At 41.6% G+C, this 15,868-nt stretch overlaps 1 protein-coding gene across 6 annotated transcripts; it reads left to right on the top strand.

Moving 5' to 3' along the window:
- The first annotated feature begins 1,209 nt into the window (after positions 1-1,209).
- Positions 1,210-15,862, top strand: ZNF140 (zinc finger protein 140). 6 transcript variants are annotated; one of them, XM_065904066.1, is made up of 5 exons: positions 1,252-1,392; positions 1,718-1,770; positions 3,311-3,437; positions 3,693-3,791; positions 14,188-15,862. In XM_065904066.1, the coding sequence occupies exons 2-5, from the start codon at positions 1,762-1,764 to the stop codon at positions 15,354-15,356; spliced, it is 1,404 nt and encodes a 467-aa protein (XP_065760138.1). In that variant the 5' UTR covers positions 1,252-1,392; positions 1,718-1,761; the 3' UTR covers positions 15,357-15,862. The 6 variants fall into 6 exon arrangements, with proteins under 6 accessions (XP_065760137.1, XP_065760136.1, XP_065760138.1 ...); XM_065904065.1 differs by lacking the exon at positions 1,718-1,770 and having other exon boundaries at positions 1,210-1,392; positions 3,696-3,791; XM_065904064.1 differs by lacking the exon at positions 1,718-1,770 and having other exon boundaries at positions 1,210-1,392.
- Positions 15,863-15,868: the final 6 nt, after the last annotated feature.

Raw genomic sequence — 15,868 nt, 5'->3', positions numbered from 1 at the left:
AGAGGAGAGTGAAAAAGTTGGCTTAAAGCTCAACATTCAGAAAACTAAGATCATGCATCTGGTCCCATCACTTCATGGGAAATAGATGGGGAGACAGTGGAAACAGTGTCAGACTTTATTTTTTTGGGTTCCAAAATCACTGCAGATGGTGATTGCAGCCATGAAATTAAAAGATGCTTACTCCTTGGAAGGAAAGTTATGATCAACCTAGATAGCATATTAAAAAGCAGAGACAAAAAAAAAAAAAGCAGAGACATTACTTTGCCAACAACGGTCCGTCTAGTCAAGGCTATTGTTTTTCCAGTGGTCATGTATAGATGTGAGAGTTGGGCCGTGAAGAAAGCTGAGCGCCGAAAAATTGATGCTTTTGAACTGTGGTGTTGGAGAAGACTCTTGAGAGTCCCTTGGACTGCAAGGAGATCCAACCAGTCCATCCTAAAGGAGATCAGTCCTGGGTGTTCATCAGAAGGACTGATGCTGAAGCTGAAACTCCATACTTTGGCCACCTGATGCCAAGTATTGACTCATGGGAAAAGGCCCTGATGCTGGGAGGGATTGGGGACAGGTGGAGAAAGGGACGACAGAGAATAAGATGGTTGGATGGCATCACCGACTCGATGGACATGAGTTTGAGTAAACTCCGGGAGTTGGTGATGGACAGGGAGGCCTGGCGTGCTGCGATTCATGGGGTCGAAAAGAGTCGGACCCGACTGAGCTACTAAACTGACTGACTGAATCTCTCCTAACCTTCCCATCTCAATACAAAGCTTCTCGCCCTACGTCCCATCCTCTCAGATCGGAGCTCTGTCAGAGCTTAATCCTCAACCCTCTCTATGTGCTCGGAACCGAGCTCTCGGGGTTCCCTCGGGAGTTTCAGGGTCGAAGCCCGGCTGCCGCCTCTGCTCACGCGGACAGCTCGCCAATCCAGGCTCAGCTCGGGGACGGTCGCCGATGGCCGCCCAGGCCGCGGTGGTTGAGCTGCCACACGGGACTCCAAGATTTGGGAGTCAGGGTCCCTCCCGGAGGAGGGTCCTGCCACAGTCGCTGTCTAGGCTGCAAGTCTTGGAAGGAAAGGCAAAGGCTCCAGTCGGTTCTGGGAATAGTAGTTCAAGCGAGGATGGCTTGGACTCAGGCTGAAGCCGCAGTGGACCCTGGGAAGTGTAGTTGTTTGAGGCCCCTTTCACCGTGTGGGCGCGGGGCGTACTGGGAGTTGTCGTCTGGGGGGCTCTCTGCCCGCGAGGCGCGGAGGCCGCGGTGGGTGCTGGGAAGCAGAGCTGTCTGAGGCCCGCGGCCTGGTCGAGGTCGGTGGCTGAGGCTTCGGAAGGCGCAGTTTGCATGACTCTGGCGCGGGGTCCCCGTTGCAGAGACAAGAACTGGCCTGTACTGACCGAGGTAGGAGAAGGGCCCTGCCCGAGCCGGCCCCCGCCGGGGCCGAGGTGACCGAGGGCGGTTGGCCTCATTTTGAGCTGGGAAAGTCGTGGCTCCCCAGCCGGCAGCGCGGAGGAGACCAGCTGCGGCCCCGTTAAAGGCTGCGGAGCTGCGGCCGCGCGTCCGGCCCAGGCTGGGTGCCCCTGCCGCGGCGGGGAGGGAGCTGTCGTGGACGCCCCTGATCCTGCGTGACGAGGGCGGTGGTTGCAGAGCGACTGGCCCCTAGCCCAGCCCGGTTCGCCCGCACGGCCCCGCCGGCAGTGCCTCAGCTCCTTTCTCTCCCTGCCAGCTCCGCCCTCCACGCTGCGTTCTCAGCCGGCCCTGCCCTGAGCCATGTCGCAGGTAAATTGTGTTTCCTTTCTTCTAAGTGCAGCTGTGTTTACACGGGCTTTCCTTCTGTAACCCCCACCCCTGTACCTGCCCTGCCTCCCTCTCTTGTACTTGAGAGGACGGGAGAGGGTTCGCTGGGGGCGCGGCGCTGGGGACGCTGTCCCGATGTGGGCGGGGCCTGAACGTAGACCTGGCTGTCCGGTTCTCTTTTTGCCAAACAAATTGAGTAGAACGAGGAGTGCTTTAGGCCTCGCTCCCGCTGCCGTTCTTTAAGTTATTCGCCCTGTTTTTATTGATTATTTATTATTATTATTTTATTGATTGTTTTCGTTGAGACTAAATACTTGGCAGGCAGTTGTGCTTCAGAGGTGAGGGACAAGAAGGCCAGCAGTTCCAAATTATTCCGTCTGCAGTTTCATTTCTCTGCCCTACTTTTTTTCATGCTTGTCTCCAAATCCAGAGGCTCTCCAACTTTTGCTGGGAATCCAGTTTCCTTCTGTACTGCAGATCCCACTGCAGTATATTATATTAGGACACAGCTTCCTTTATTAGCCAAAAATCTATAACAAGTTATAGGGACTTGAATTGTTTTTTTTTAAACTGTAAAATATAACTCTGTCATACCTCTGGGACTGTTACTAGTTTGGGACTTTTAAAAATCCCGTTCATGCCTAATAGCTATGTGGATCACTCAAGTGCTGCAAAGCAGGAGCTTATTATTCGCCCAACCTGGAGGGGAGAAGCTTTAGGTTCCACTCTGGAAGTTCCTTATACTTTAGTCTTTATTCTCTTGTTCCCTGAGTTTGCTGAAATTGTCTCCAAGTTTCACAGCTATTTCTTCAGAAATGGGGATGCCTGGGATAAACCTGGGTGTGTGTCCCTTAAACAGGTGCTGCTGCTATATGCTACAGCCAGTAGTGACTATGAAGAAATTCTTGTCAAATCATTTTAAAATGTTGTTGTTGGCTTAGTCACTAATGCATGTCCAACTCTATGCAACCTCATGGACTGTAGCCTGCCAGGCTCCTCTGTCCATGGGATTTCCCCAGGCAAGATGAGTGGACTGGGTTGCCATTTCCTCTCCAGGGGATCCTCCCAACCTAGGGACCGAAGCCCTGTGTCCTGTGTCTCCCACATTGGCAGGCGGATTCTTTGCTGCTGAGCAATGGGGGAAGCCCCCACTAAAGTAGGCTGGTATTAAGGAAAATATACATTCCCTATTAAATATAAAGGGATTGTCTTCATTATTCATAAAGTGTTGTGAGATCCTAAGAATGTTTACAACCAAAGCCAGAAATACATGTTGTTCACATGTAGAGTCACAAAATTATAAATTATCTCAGGACAAAGCATTTTTTTTTCTTCAACTATGCAATAAAACAAAACAGCTAAGCTCTTACTTATATTCTTAATAATAACTTAGAATACTGAAAACTGTCATTGCACTATTTATGTACACTGTCCACCCTCCACAGTGGACTCATTTCACTCCTTGATCAGGGCCTTTGGGAACATAGATGCTGGTTGTGCAGATGTATGTATGTCATTTCAGGGATCAGTGACATTCAGAGATGTGTCCATAGACTTCTCCCGGGAGGAGTGGGAATGGCTCCAGCCTGCTCAGAGAGATTTGTACAGAAATGTAATGTTGGAGAACTATGGCCACCTGGTCTCACTGGGTAGGTATTTCCTCTCATCTCATCTCAGGCAGAATTTGACCTTTAGGATGACTGTTGTGAATCTTGATTATCTGACTGAATATTCCCAAGGAAGGAAAGTTTTTTTTGTTTTTGTTTTTTTGCTTTCAAGAGGAGGATTATAACTTCAACTAGTCCTTAGACATCTTTCATACTTATAGCTGGCATTTCTAATAATGGCCTCTTTTTTGGTAAGGGTTCAAGGAGTAATTTTGAATGTATTTCATTTTCCACAAGCAGGTCTTAACATTTCTAAGCCAGATGTGGTTTCCTTATTGGAACAAGGGAAAGAGCCCTGGCTGGGGAATGGAGATGTAAGCAGAGAGCTGTTTCCAGGTGAGTGAGTGAGAAGCTGGTAGTGAAGTTTTTTAAAATAACAACCCAACCAGTCAGTGAGAAAGCGGTACTTTTTAAAATGTTGGATAGAAAGTTTTCCTTTAAAGGTACCAGAGATATGGGAGGGGACTGTGAAGTCTTGCCCATGCAAGGGGATCACTTCACACCTACTTACTTGTCTGCCTTCAGTTCTCTTCTCATCCTTTTCCTCACTTTATTTCTCTTCTTTCTTTTTAAAAATTGACATATGTGCTTCTATTGTCTTAAGTTAAAAGGTGTATATTTTTTTTCTTTATATTGCTGTTCTAACCCTCTTGAGTAATTCATTATGCTTTGGTTAATTAATGGGTTTATTCCTTCACTAATATATTAACAATATTTATTTTTTAATCTCGTTAAGACTTTCTCTTAGGTATATGCCTCAGAGAGTAGAAGGCATGGCATAGTGAGATAGTGGATCTGTAAATAACTTGGTTAGAGGTCCTCAAGTTGGCAGTTCAACAATGAGAAGAAAGGAATTTTCAGTTGGTGTTAGGGTAATTCAAATAGGGATAGTAGTAACAGAAATAGAAAAGACAGAAAAAGGGTCAGTTTTCTAGAAAATGTGGTGAATTAGTTTGAGATATGCATGGTGTGAGTAGAGGATGGTATTTCCGAGAGGTACAACAAACTATTGGAATATGTCTTAGAAAAGAATTCAAGTTAGGAATGTAGAAGTGGGAATTTTGTATTAAGAAGGAAAAAATAGAAGCAATGAGGTTGATTGAGAAGGGCTTTGAAAGTCTTCTTCATGTTAGGTTGAAATAAAATTACTGGTGAAGCTCTTCAAAAATCAATATGGCCATGCTCCACCATTTAAGATTCTTGACACAGAAAACCTTTGGAGCCTAAATTGTATGTATTTATGACAATTTCCATAAGTTCTGTAGTTGATTCTGAAGCAGACCTCTATTGAAAATATACTGGCCTTTAGAGAGTGGTCCTCTTGAGATAACAGGGGAACACTTACGTTTAAAGAGAAGAAGCTAATGGAAGGACTAGTGACAGGACAGAAGATGCCTTGAAAACTGAGTTCTGACTTTGAGAGCAAGACTATCAGGAGTAAGGACGTGGAAAGAGAGTCCTGTATGGTTGAAAGTCACAAGGTGGGACAAGTGCCCAGAGACTTCCTCATCAAAGAATGAGTTGAAGAAAAAGCCTCTATACCACCACTTTAATACTGCTCTTGCAATTTTTGTGTGTTCCTTCCAGTACCCCCTTTTTTTGGTGAGTTAAATTTTGATTGGGGCAAAATGAGCACTGCAGCCTGGGAGACAGCACCTCAGATAGTTCTTAGGAACTGTTCCCCCATAACTTTTTTGAAAGGTGAAATAGCTCACAGAAATAAGGCATAAAACATAAACATGTAGCTTAAATTATTATAAGACACCCATTTCCTGGTGCACTGGGAAGACCCAGAGGGATCGGGTAGAGAGGGAGGTGGGAGGGGGGATCAGGATGGGGAATACATGTAACTCCATGGCCGATTCATGTCAATGTATGACAAAACCCACTACAATATTGTAAAGTGGTTAGCCTCCAACTAATAAAAATAAATGAAAAAAAAATAAGACACCCATGTCACTACCACTCAGGTCAGTAAACACAGAAGTCCTGGGTCCCTAAGAGCTCTTTGGGTGCTCATCCCAGTCACCCTGCACTCCCTGCAAAGTAATTAATTTTCTTTAATGATAGTAAGTTCCTTGGTTTTCTTTATAGCTTTTTCAACTGTTTGTGTCTCTAGTCACTAGTTTACGTCTGTATGTTTGTGAACTTTTTATATAGATAATCATAATGTGTATGTTCTAATTTACTTCTCTCAAAATTATTATAATATTCAGGTATTTTGCATATTGATCTAGGAGTTTGTTTCATTGTACAAGTATATACAACCCAGTTTATCCATTCTGTTATTGACAGCTTCTTGGGTTGTTTGCAGTTTAGGGCTGTTGCAAGCAACATTGCTGTTGTCCTTGGGTCCTGGTACCTCCTGGCACAGGGTTCCTGCGGTTTATATCTAGAACTGGAGCTGCTGAGCCAGAGAATGATGTGCCTCTTTCACATCATTCAGTTCAGTTCAGTCACACCCGACTCTTTGCGACTGCATGAACTGCAGCACGCCAGGCCTCCCTGTCCATCACCTGCCGGGGTCCAGCCCTGGCGGAGTCCAGGGGTTCCCTTCGGATGAGCGGCGTAGGCGAATAAAAGAAAGCGAGTCGAGTCTGGGTTGAGTGCAGGATCAAGACTGCTTTATTTTTTACATCAGTGCGTATATACCCTAAAACCAATAATCCTTTAAAGATGTTTAAGGAGGGGGGAATGGTAAGATTGTACCAGGTGCATAATCATGGGTTACATCATAAATAACTTTCCAGAACAGTCAATATCTACACATAACTTTTAAACAATTCAATGGCAGCAGCTAGTGAACTGTGAAAAGCCATCTACAAACCTTATCTTGGGAAGCTCAGCCCCTGGTGAACTTAGCTCTGGTATGTAATCCTAAGGGTCAGAGGTCTTATGAATTCCCTCCTGATCACACCCTAAGGAATCTTCTCAATCTCCTAATGGACTCTTATCTACTTTTGCTTATGGGATAGATAGGTCTGTTTATTGGGACCCATGTGCCCCCAGGGACTGTGTTGCTGCCATGCAAAGGTTTCAAGGAGGGAATTTAGGTAAGATTCAGACTAGTTTTTAGGGAACATAGAAGAACGCCAAGCATCAGAAGATGAAAGGACGAAGGCCTGGGAGTGGATGGTGGGGCGGTCCCGAGAAACCCCTGGAGGTCTGGACGCCTTTGTGTGTGGAGTGGTCCCAGAGGTCCGGACACCTTTGAGTGCCAGCTCCTTGAACCCAGACCTTGTCATGGGCGGGGTTTCTCTCGCCCACTCCCGACAATCACCAACTCCCGGAGTTTACTCAAACTCATGCCCATCGAGTCGTTAATGCCATCCAGCCATCTCATCTGTCATCCCCTTCTCCTCCTGCCCTCCAATCCCTCCCAGCATCAGGGTCTTTTCCAATGAGTCAACTCTTCGCATGAGGTGGCCAAAGTATTGGAGTTTCAGCATCAGTCCTTCCAATGAACACCCAGGACTGATCTCCTTTAGGATGAACTGGTTGGATCTCCTTGCAGTCCAAGGGACTCTCAAGAGTCTTCTCCAACACCACAGTTCAAAAGCATCAGTTCTTCAGCACTCAGCTTTCTTCACAATCCAAGTCTCACATCCATACGTGACCACTGGAAAAACCATAGCCTTGACTAGATGGACCTTTGTTCACATCATTAGATGATGCCAAAATGTTTTCCAGTGTTTTTACTGACTTGCACTCCCACAGACACCATAAGTGAGTTCCTCTCGCTCCCCATGTTTACCAACACCATGTAATATTAGATATCATAATCTTCATACCTGTCAGGAGATAGCACTCCTCTCAGGAGTGTGCAGTGGGAGCTTAATTTAGTTTAAATGTGCATTTCTACAATTACTGATGAAGTTGAGCACCTTTTCATATGTTTATTGAGTATTTAGATACCCTCATTTATGAAGTGCCTCTTAGTTTTTGCCCATTTATTATATTATTTTCTTTTTCTGTAGGAGTTACAAATTTTGGATACAAATCCTTTGCAATTCTATTCACTTCAAATACCTTCTCTTACATGTGACTGACTTTTCCCCTTAAAACCTTTTTTAGTGAACAGAAATTCTTAATTCTAGTGTGGTCATACTCATCAGTCTTTCCCTTTATGAGTTGTTTTTTTTTTTTTTTTTTGGATGTGTTTAAGAAATATTTCCCTACCATGAGGTCATGATGATGTTTTCCTAGATTTTCTTTTTTAAAAGCCTAGTCATTTTGTCATTCACATTTAGATCCATGGTTTACTTTGGATTTATTTTTTTGTGTCACATGACAGTGGTCAATTTCGGTGTCTTCTTTGTTGACATCCATTTCTCAAGGTACCATTTATTGATATGTCTGTCCTTTCCTTCACTGGTTACTCATAAATTAAGGTTTTGTGTCCTGGGTAGGAAGAGTCATATTGGGAAAATGATTGTACTACCAAATGCAATCTACAGATTCAGTGTGATCCCTATCAAATTATCAATGGCATTTTTCACAGAACTAGAACAAAAAATTTCACAATTCATATGGATACACAAAAGACCCCGAATAGCCAAAGCAATCTTCAGAAAGTTAAGTTTTTGTGTATGTTTCTGGGTTCCCTATTTTTTTTTTCTGTTTTTCTATCTTTTCATAAATCTATACAGTCCATTATGGATTTAATACTGGATAACATTTGATTGTATTTGCCTCACCTCATTCCTTTTTTTGCTGAATAATGTCATTTACAGACATCTTGACACTTCACTATATAGTACTTCATTATCATGTATATAGTGTAGGGATATTTTCTATACAATTGGAATATTTTCATATCAGAATAGCAGTTTTCCCTAATTTTGTTTTAATGCACTATCCATGTATAAATGCTTCATAAATGTGTTTATAACTGGATTGTCTTTTCCCTGTGGGATGGTGAAATATTCCTCTATGTCCTATAACTTTGAGTTGTAACTTTTTAAAAAAATATTAAGACTTTGGGTCTTATTTAAATCCTGTTGAGATACTAACTTTATTTAAGCAGGCTGTCAGTATGGATAAGTTGAGGCCACAAGTTCTAACCTGTTTTCTTTGTATGTGGTTCCAATGACAGTCTGATTTTCAAAGCCTTTGCAGGTCTATTTTATTTGCCCCCATAAGCACGGCTTAGTGGCCTTTCTGGAACTTAGACAGTGGGTTCAGCTTTAGATGTGCTATTTAGGGTCAGATCCATGCATGCACAGCTCAAGGATGAGCCCAGAATTTCATACACAACTTTATGAGATCACTTTCTTGGCTCCCTTTTTCACAATCTCCCCTTTCCTTTTTGGCTCCCAGCGCCCCCTCTTTCAGGTCTTCTGGATAGAAAGGTAGACTTTTAGGTTTCCCTCTGCACTTCTGTAACTTTGTCTGCCTCTGTAGCCATGCAACAAGGAGATGGAAAGAAAAAAGAAGGGTGAGGGGTATTACCCCTGTGCTCTTAGGACCATAGGTTTTTCTGCTGAGGGAGGAAATGTTACCCTGCCTTGGAGTTTTAATTGCCTATAGGAACCAGAGATCAAATTGCCAATACCCGCTGGATCATCAAAACAGCAAGAGAGTTCCAGAAAAACATCTATTTCTGTTTTATTGACTACATCAGAGCCTTCAACTATGTGGATCACAATAAACTGTGGAAAATTCTGAAAGAGATGGGAATACCAGACCACCTGACCTGCCTCTTGAGAAACCTGTATGCAGGTCAGGAAGCAACAGTTAGAACTGGACATGGAACAACAGACTGGTTCCAAATAGGAAAAGGAGTATGTCAAGACTGTATATTGTCACCCTGCTTATTTAACTTATATGCAGAGTACATCATGAGAAACGCTGGGCTGGAAGAAGCACAAGCTGCAATCAAGATTGCCAGAAGAAATATCAAAAACCTCAGATATGCAGATGACACCACCCTTATGGCAGAAAGTGAAGAGGAACTAAAAAGCCTCTTGATGAAAGTGAAAAGAGGAGAGTGAAAAAGTTGGCTTAAAGCTCAACATTCAGAAAACTAAGATCATGGCATCTGGTCCCATCACTTCATGGGAAATAGATGGGGAGACAGTGGAAACAGTGTCAGACTTTATTTTGTGGGCTCCAAAATCACTGCAGATGGTGACTGCAGCCATGAAATTAAAAGACGCTTACTCTTTGGAAGGAAAGTTATGACCAACCTAGCATTTTGAAAAGCAGAGACATTACTTTGCCAACAAAGGTCCATCTGGTCAAGGCTATTGTTTTTCCAGTGGTCATGTATGGATGTGAGAGTTGGGCTGTGAAGAAAGCTGAGCACTGAAAAATTGATGCTTTTGAACTATGGTGTTGGAGAAGACTCTTGAGAGTCCCTTGGACTGCAAGGAGATCCAACCAGTCCATCCTAAAGGAGATAAGTCCTGGGTGTTCATTGGAAGGACTGATGCTGAAGCTGAAACTCCAATACTTTGGCCACCTCATGTGAAGAGTTGACTCATTGGAAAAGACCATGATGCTGGGGGGGATTGGGGGCAGGAGGAGAAGGGGACAACAGAGGATGAGATGGCTGGATGGCATCACCGACTCGATGGACATGAGTTTGAGTAAACTCCGGGAGTTTGTGATGGACAGGGAGGCCTGGCGTGCTGCGACTCACAGGGTCGCAAAGAATCGGACACGATTGAGTGACTGAACTGACTGAACTGAACTGATATGGCCATCACTGCTGCAACATGCTTTGAATTTAGGCAGAAGAGAATGGGAAATGAACAGTAAGGTTTCTCTGTATGGACCCCCTTTCCCATTTATAAGACAGAGATAGAGGCTTCTCTTTGAGCTCTTTACCTGTTGCCCAGTTCTTGCTTTCAGGTTGCATTTGACTTTAGGCCTGGAGAGATTGGAGATGGGGAAAAAAACAAGAAACTCACCACCAGTTGTGTTACTTTGTGTTCTGGCTTCCTTCTTCAGTCAGCTTGCTACCGTTTACCTTTTAGAGTCCTCAGCTAGCTCCTTTATGCACTCTGTTCATGGTTTTCACTTGTACTCAGTGGGAGAACCAGTCAGAGTGTACTTACTCCATATGTACATGCTTGAAGCCATTCATATTTTATTAGTGAAGAAAAAAAAAAACAGTTACAGCATGCGTAAAGATCATGCTAATAAAGTAAGAGGATGAGGTTCAGTTTAGATTGAGCAAAAGTATAAAGTATAGGAGGAAAATGGTGGGAATTAAGGATGGTTATGTAAAGCACTGGTCAGATCATGCAGGTATTTTACAGGCCATATTAATGAACTTAGAGTTCATTCCTAGGCTAATAGGGAGTCATCCAAAGATATTAGGCAGGTGAACACTTTAGTGACATCCTTCTGACTGAAGTTTAGGAAACAGATTTATTGGAAGCAAGCCTAGGAAACAGGATAGTCATTTAAAAGTTGTTTCTGTAACCTAATCTAGATGTAATCATCACCTGAACCATTGGAGGTGTCCAGGGAATGGAAGAAGGTATACAGATGGCAACAAAGTAAGGAAGTGAACTCAGAAAGACCTGGTGATTGACTAGATAAATGACATGAAGATGACTGAGGAATTGTGATTAACATCACTTTTTTTTGCTGGTAAATTATTATTTCTTGGAAGAAAACAAGGATGAGCAAGTTTGAAAGAAGAAAGATTATATCAATTTGTACCTTACTAAATTTTGGGTCTTTGGGATACTCAAGTATATAAATTCAGTAGGCAACTGAATATCATATTCTAGATCTTAAGAGAGAGATCACAGTGCTTCTCAAATTTTAGTCCTCTGGATTGTTTTAAAACATACCTCCTGGCCCTCTCCAGAAATCCTGAGTCATTAGGTTTGGGATAGAACTCAAGAATTTACATTTTTAACAAGCCCCCGTGATGCTGATGCTGAGTTAAAGTACACATTTAGGAGTTAACGGTACAGCTTCTCAAGATTTTGAATTTTCTTTGTAAAATCTCTGTACCCCTGTTGTTGAATTTATTCTTAAGCAATTTTTTTAAGTTTCTTTTCTAAGAAGTTACATTGCTTTTCTATAGGAATGCTAGTGACTTTGTAGATTTATCTCTCTGTCTTTAGCATTTTAATAATATCTTAAACCTTTCCTGCAAATAATATGATTTTTCTATTAATTAATAAACTTTATTTTTTAAAAAAGCAGTCTTAGGTTCACAGCAAAACTGAGTGGAAAGTACAGTGTTCCCCTGCCCATTCCCACCCTTGTCTGGTCTTCCTCACTGACAGTATCCACAGTATTACATTTTTCACAACTGATGAACATACCTTGACATATCATTATCACCCTAAGTCCATAGTTAACCTTAGGTTCTTCCTTAGTTTTGTACATTCTGTGCATTTTGACAAATGTGTAATGACATGTATCCATATGTTAGTATGATACAGAATAGTTTTACTGCCCTAAAAATTCTCCTTCTCTGCCTATTCATCACTCTCTTCCCCTAACCCCTGGCAACCATGGATCTTTTTACTGTTTCCATAGTTTTTCCTTTTCCAGATTATCATACAGTTGAATTCATAGTGTTTAGCTTTTTCAGATTGGCTTTCTTCACTTAATATTACTCATTTAAGGCTTATTCCTTTATACCTTTTCATGGTTTGATAGCTCATTTCTTTTTAGTGCTGAGTAATATCCCATAGTCTGAATGTATCACGGTTTTCCATTCTCTTACCGAAAAACATCTTGTTTCTAAGTTTTGACAGTTATGAATAAAGCTGCTGTAAACTTCCATGTGCAGGTTTTTGTGTGAACATGTTTTAATTATTTGTGTAAATACCAAGGAATGTGATTGCTGAATTGTATGATAAGAGGATGTTCAGTTTTATAGGAAACTAACAAACTGTTTTTCAAAGTGGCTGTACCATTTTTCATTCCCACCAGCAATGAATAAGAGTTCCTGTTGTTCCATATCCTTGTCAGCATATGTTGTTAGAGAATTTTGGCTATTTTGATAGGTGTATAGTGGTGTATCATTTTAATTTACAACTCCCTAATATGACCACCCTAGATAGCATATTAAAAAGCAGAGACATTACTTTGCCAACAAGGGTCTGTTTTGTCAAGGCTATGGTTTTTCCAGTGGTCATGTATGGATGTGAGACTTGGACTGTGAAGAAAGCTGAGTGCCGAAAAATTGATGCTTTTGAACTGTGGTGTTGGAGAAGACTCTTGAGAGTCCCTTGGACTGCAAGGAGATCCAACCAGTTCATCCTAAAGGAGATCAGCCCTGGGTGTTCATTGGAAGGACTGATGCTGAAACTCCAATACTTTGGCCACCTGATGCAAAGTATTGACTCATTGGAAAAGACCCTGATGCTGGGAGGGATTGGGGGGCAGGAGGAGAAGGGGATGACAGATGAGACAGCTGGATAGCATCACCGTTTCGATGGACATGAGTTTGAGTAAACTCCAGGAGTTAGTGATGGACAGGGAGGCCTGGCATGGTGCGATTCATGGGGTCTCAAAGAGTCGGACATGACTGAGCGGCTGAACTGAGCTGAACTGAATGACATATGATTTTGAATATCTTTTTATATTCTTACTTGCCACCTATATATCTTCTTTGGTGAGGTGTCTGTCTGTTCATGACTTTTGCCTATTTTTAAATTGGGTTGTTCATTTTCTTATTATTGAGTTTTAAGAGTTCCTTGTATATTTTGGGTAGTAACTCTTGTCAGATATGTCTTTTTGCAAATATTTTCTCTCTTTTCATCCTGTCTTCTTACTCTCGACATTGGCTATTGCAGAACAGAGGTTTTTAATTTTAGTGATGTCCACCTTATCAATTACTTCTTTCATGGATTGTGCCTTTGATGTTAAATCCAAAAAGTCATCACTATAACTAACATCATCTGTGTTTTCTCCTTTGTTATCTTCTAGAAGTTTTATAGTTTTGTGTTTTACATTTAGTTCTGTAATCCATTTTGAGTTAATTTTTGTTAACAGTGTAATGTCTGTGTCTAGGTTCACTTTTATGCATGTGGATGTCTAGTTGTTCCATTACCATTTTTTGAGAAGACTGTATTTGCTTCTTGTGTTGTCCTTGACAAAGATCAGTTGACTACAATCATGCAGATCTGTTCTGCGTTCTCTGCTCTGTTCCATTTATCTCATCTAGTCCTTCACCAGTGCTGCTCTATCTTGATTACTGTAGCATTACAGATGTCTTGAAGTCAAGAGTCAGTCCTTTGACTGTTGTTCAGTATTGTGTTAGGTATTCTACGTCATTTTCTTTTTTGTATAAACTAAATTTAGAGTCAGTTATTTGAGATCTGTGAAATAACTTGCTGGGATTTTGATTTGAATTTTGTTGAATCTGTATACCAGGTTTGAAATAATTTTAAACTTCCAGAGTTGCAAATGTAATTGTCATTTTCAAGTCATTCTGACAGCAAATAAAGTTTAAATAGAGGTGAGGATGATTAGCCACCTATCCTTTACAATTATTTATCTTCCTAATAGTTTTATTTTTCCCTCACCTTCAATTACTTATTTATAGTCTCCTAATTCATCTACATCTTTCTGTTTAATGTCTTCTGAATTTCTGGATTTCTGGATATATACTGCTCAGATTTCAACAACATGACAACTATAAAAGTCATGCAATGCTAAGATTTTTTTTTCAATGTAATTCTCATTTAAAAATGGAAGAATGGCTTTTATTTTACTCAATACAGAAAATAAAAAAATATTTGCTCTTTTTCAGCTTCAAAGCCAAATGGTGAGATCAAAGAGTTTTCTCCAAAAAATGTCATATTTGAAGATAATTCATCCCAGTATTTGATGATGGAAAGATTTCTAAGCCAAGGCTCTGAGTATTCCGGTTTTAAAGAAGGCTGGAAATGTGAATGTGATACTGAGATTCTGCAGGGAAATCAGGGATGTATCAGGCAAGTGACAGTTTCCCATCAAGAAGCTCTGTCTCAGCATGTGAACGTCAACACTGTGGAGAGACCCTATGGATGCCATGAATGTGGAAAAACTTTCAGTCGGCGCTTTTCCCTCGTGCTACATCAAAGAACTCATACTGGAGAGAAACCATATGTATGTAAGGAATGTGGGAAAACTTTTAGCCAGATCTCAAACCTCGTAAAACATCAGATGATACATACAGGAAAGAAACCCCATGAGTGTAAAGACTGTAATAAAACATTCAGTTACCTTTCTTTCCTCATTGAACACCAGAGAACACATACTGGGGAGAAACCCTATGAGTGTACTGAATGTGGAAAGGCCTTTAGTCGTGCCTCAAACCTCACTCGACATCAGAGAATTCACATAGGAAAGAAACAATATGTATGCAGGAAATGTGGAAAGGCCTTTAGCAGTGGCTCTGAACTCATTCGTCACCAGATTACACACACTGGAGAGAAACCTTATGAATGTATTGAGTGTGGGAAGGCATTTCGCCGTTCTTCACATCTTACCCGACATCAGAGTGTCCATACCTCCAAAACCCCCTATGAATGTAATGAATGCAGTAAAGCTTTCCGTTGCCACTCCTTCCTTATCAAACATCAGAGAATTCATGCTGGAGAAAAGCTCTATGAATGTGATGAATGTGGTAAAGTTTTCACATGGCATGCATCCCTTGCACAACATATGAAAATTCATACTGGAGAAAAACCCTACACATGTACTGAATGTGACAAAACCTTTAGTAGGAGCTTTTCCCTCATTCTACATCAGATAACTCATACTGGGGAGAAGCCCTATGTATGTAAGGTATGCAATAAATCCTTTAGCTGGAGCTCAAACCTTGCTAAACATGAGAGAACACACACTCTAGAGAACCCCTTTGAATATGAAAATTCATTTAATTACCACTCATTCCTTACTGAACACCAGGGAATTCACACAATAGACAAAACCTAAGAATGTATAGATTTTTTTAAAAAGTAGTTAATGCCTTACTTTGACTTCAGTGAACTCTTGAAAGAAGCCTTATGTGAATATGTTGTGATTAAAATGTGGTCTATGCTGTAGTCAGTATTCTGGAGAAAACCCCCAGGAATATTTGGGAAAGCCATTAATAGCTGCTCATTCTCTTTTGTAAGAATAGAAGATGAAATCAATTAGTATTGAGAAGATTCTTCATCTGGTGGTGGTGGTGGTGGTGGTTTAATCACTAAGTCATGTCTAACTCGATCCCATGGACTGTAGCCTGTCAGGGTCCTCTGTCCATGAGATTTCCCAGGAAAGACCACTGGAGTGCTTTGCCATTTCCTTCTCCAGGGGATCTTCCTGACCCAGGGATCAACCCTGCATCTCCTGCATTGCAGGCAGATTCTTTACCGCTGAGTCACCAGGGAAACCTCTACTTTTTCCTGGAGATCAGAAAATTCATAATGAAGAAAAGTCAAACAAACACAATGGGAAATTTTAAA

The sequence above is a fragment of the Muntiacus reevesi genome, chromosome 13 (genome assembly GCF_963930625.1).
Source record: "Muntiacus reevesi chromosome 13, mMunRee1.1, whole genome shotgun sequence".
NCBI lineage: Eukaryota > Metazoa > Chordata > Mammalia > Artiodactyla > Cervidae > Muntiacus > Muntiacus reevesi.
The sequence above is the reverse complement of the archived record's forward strand: the minus strand, read 5'-3'. Positions and strand labels throughout refer to the sequence as shown.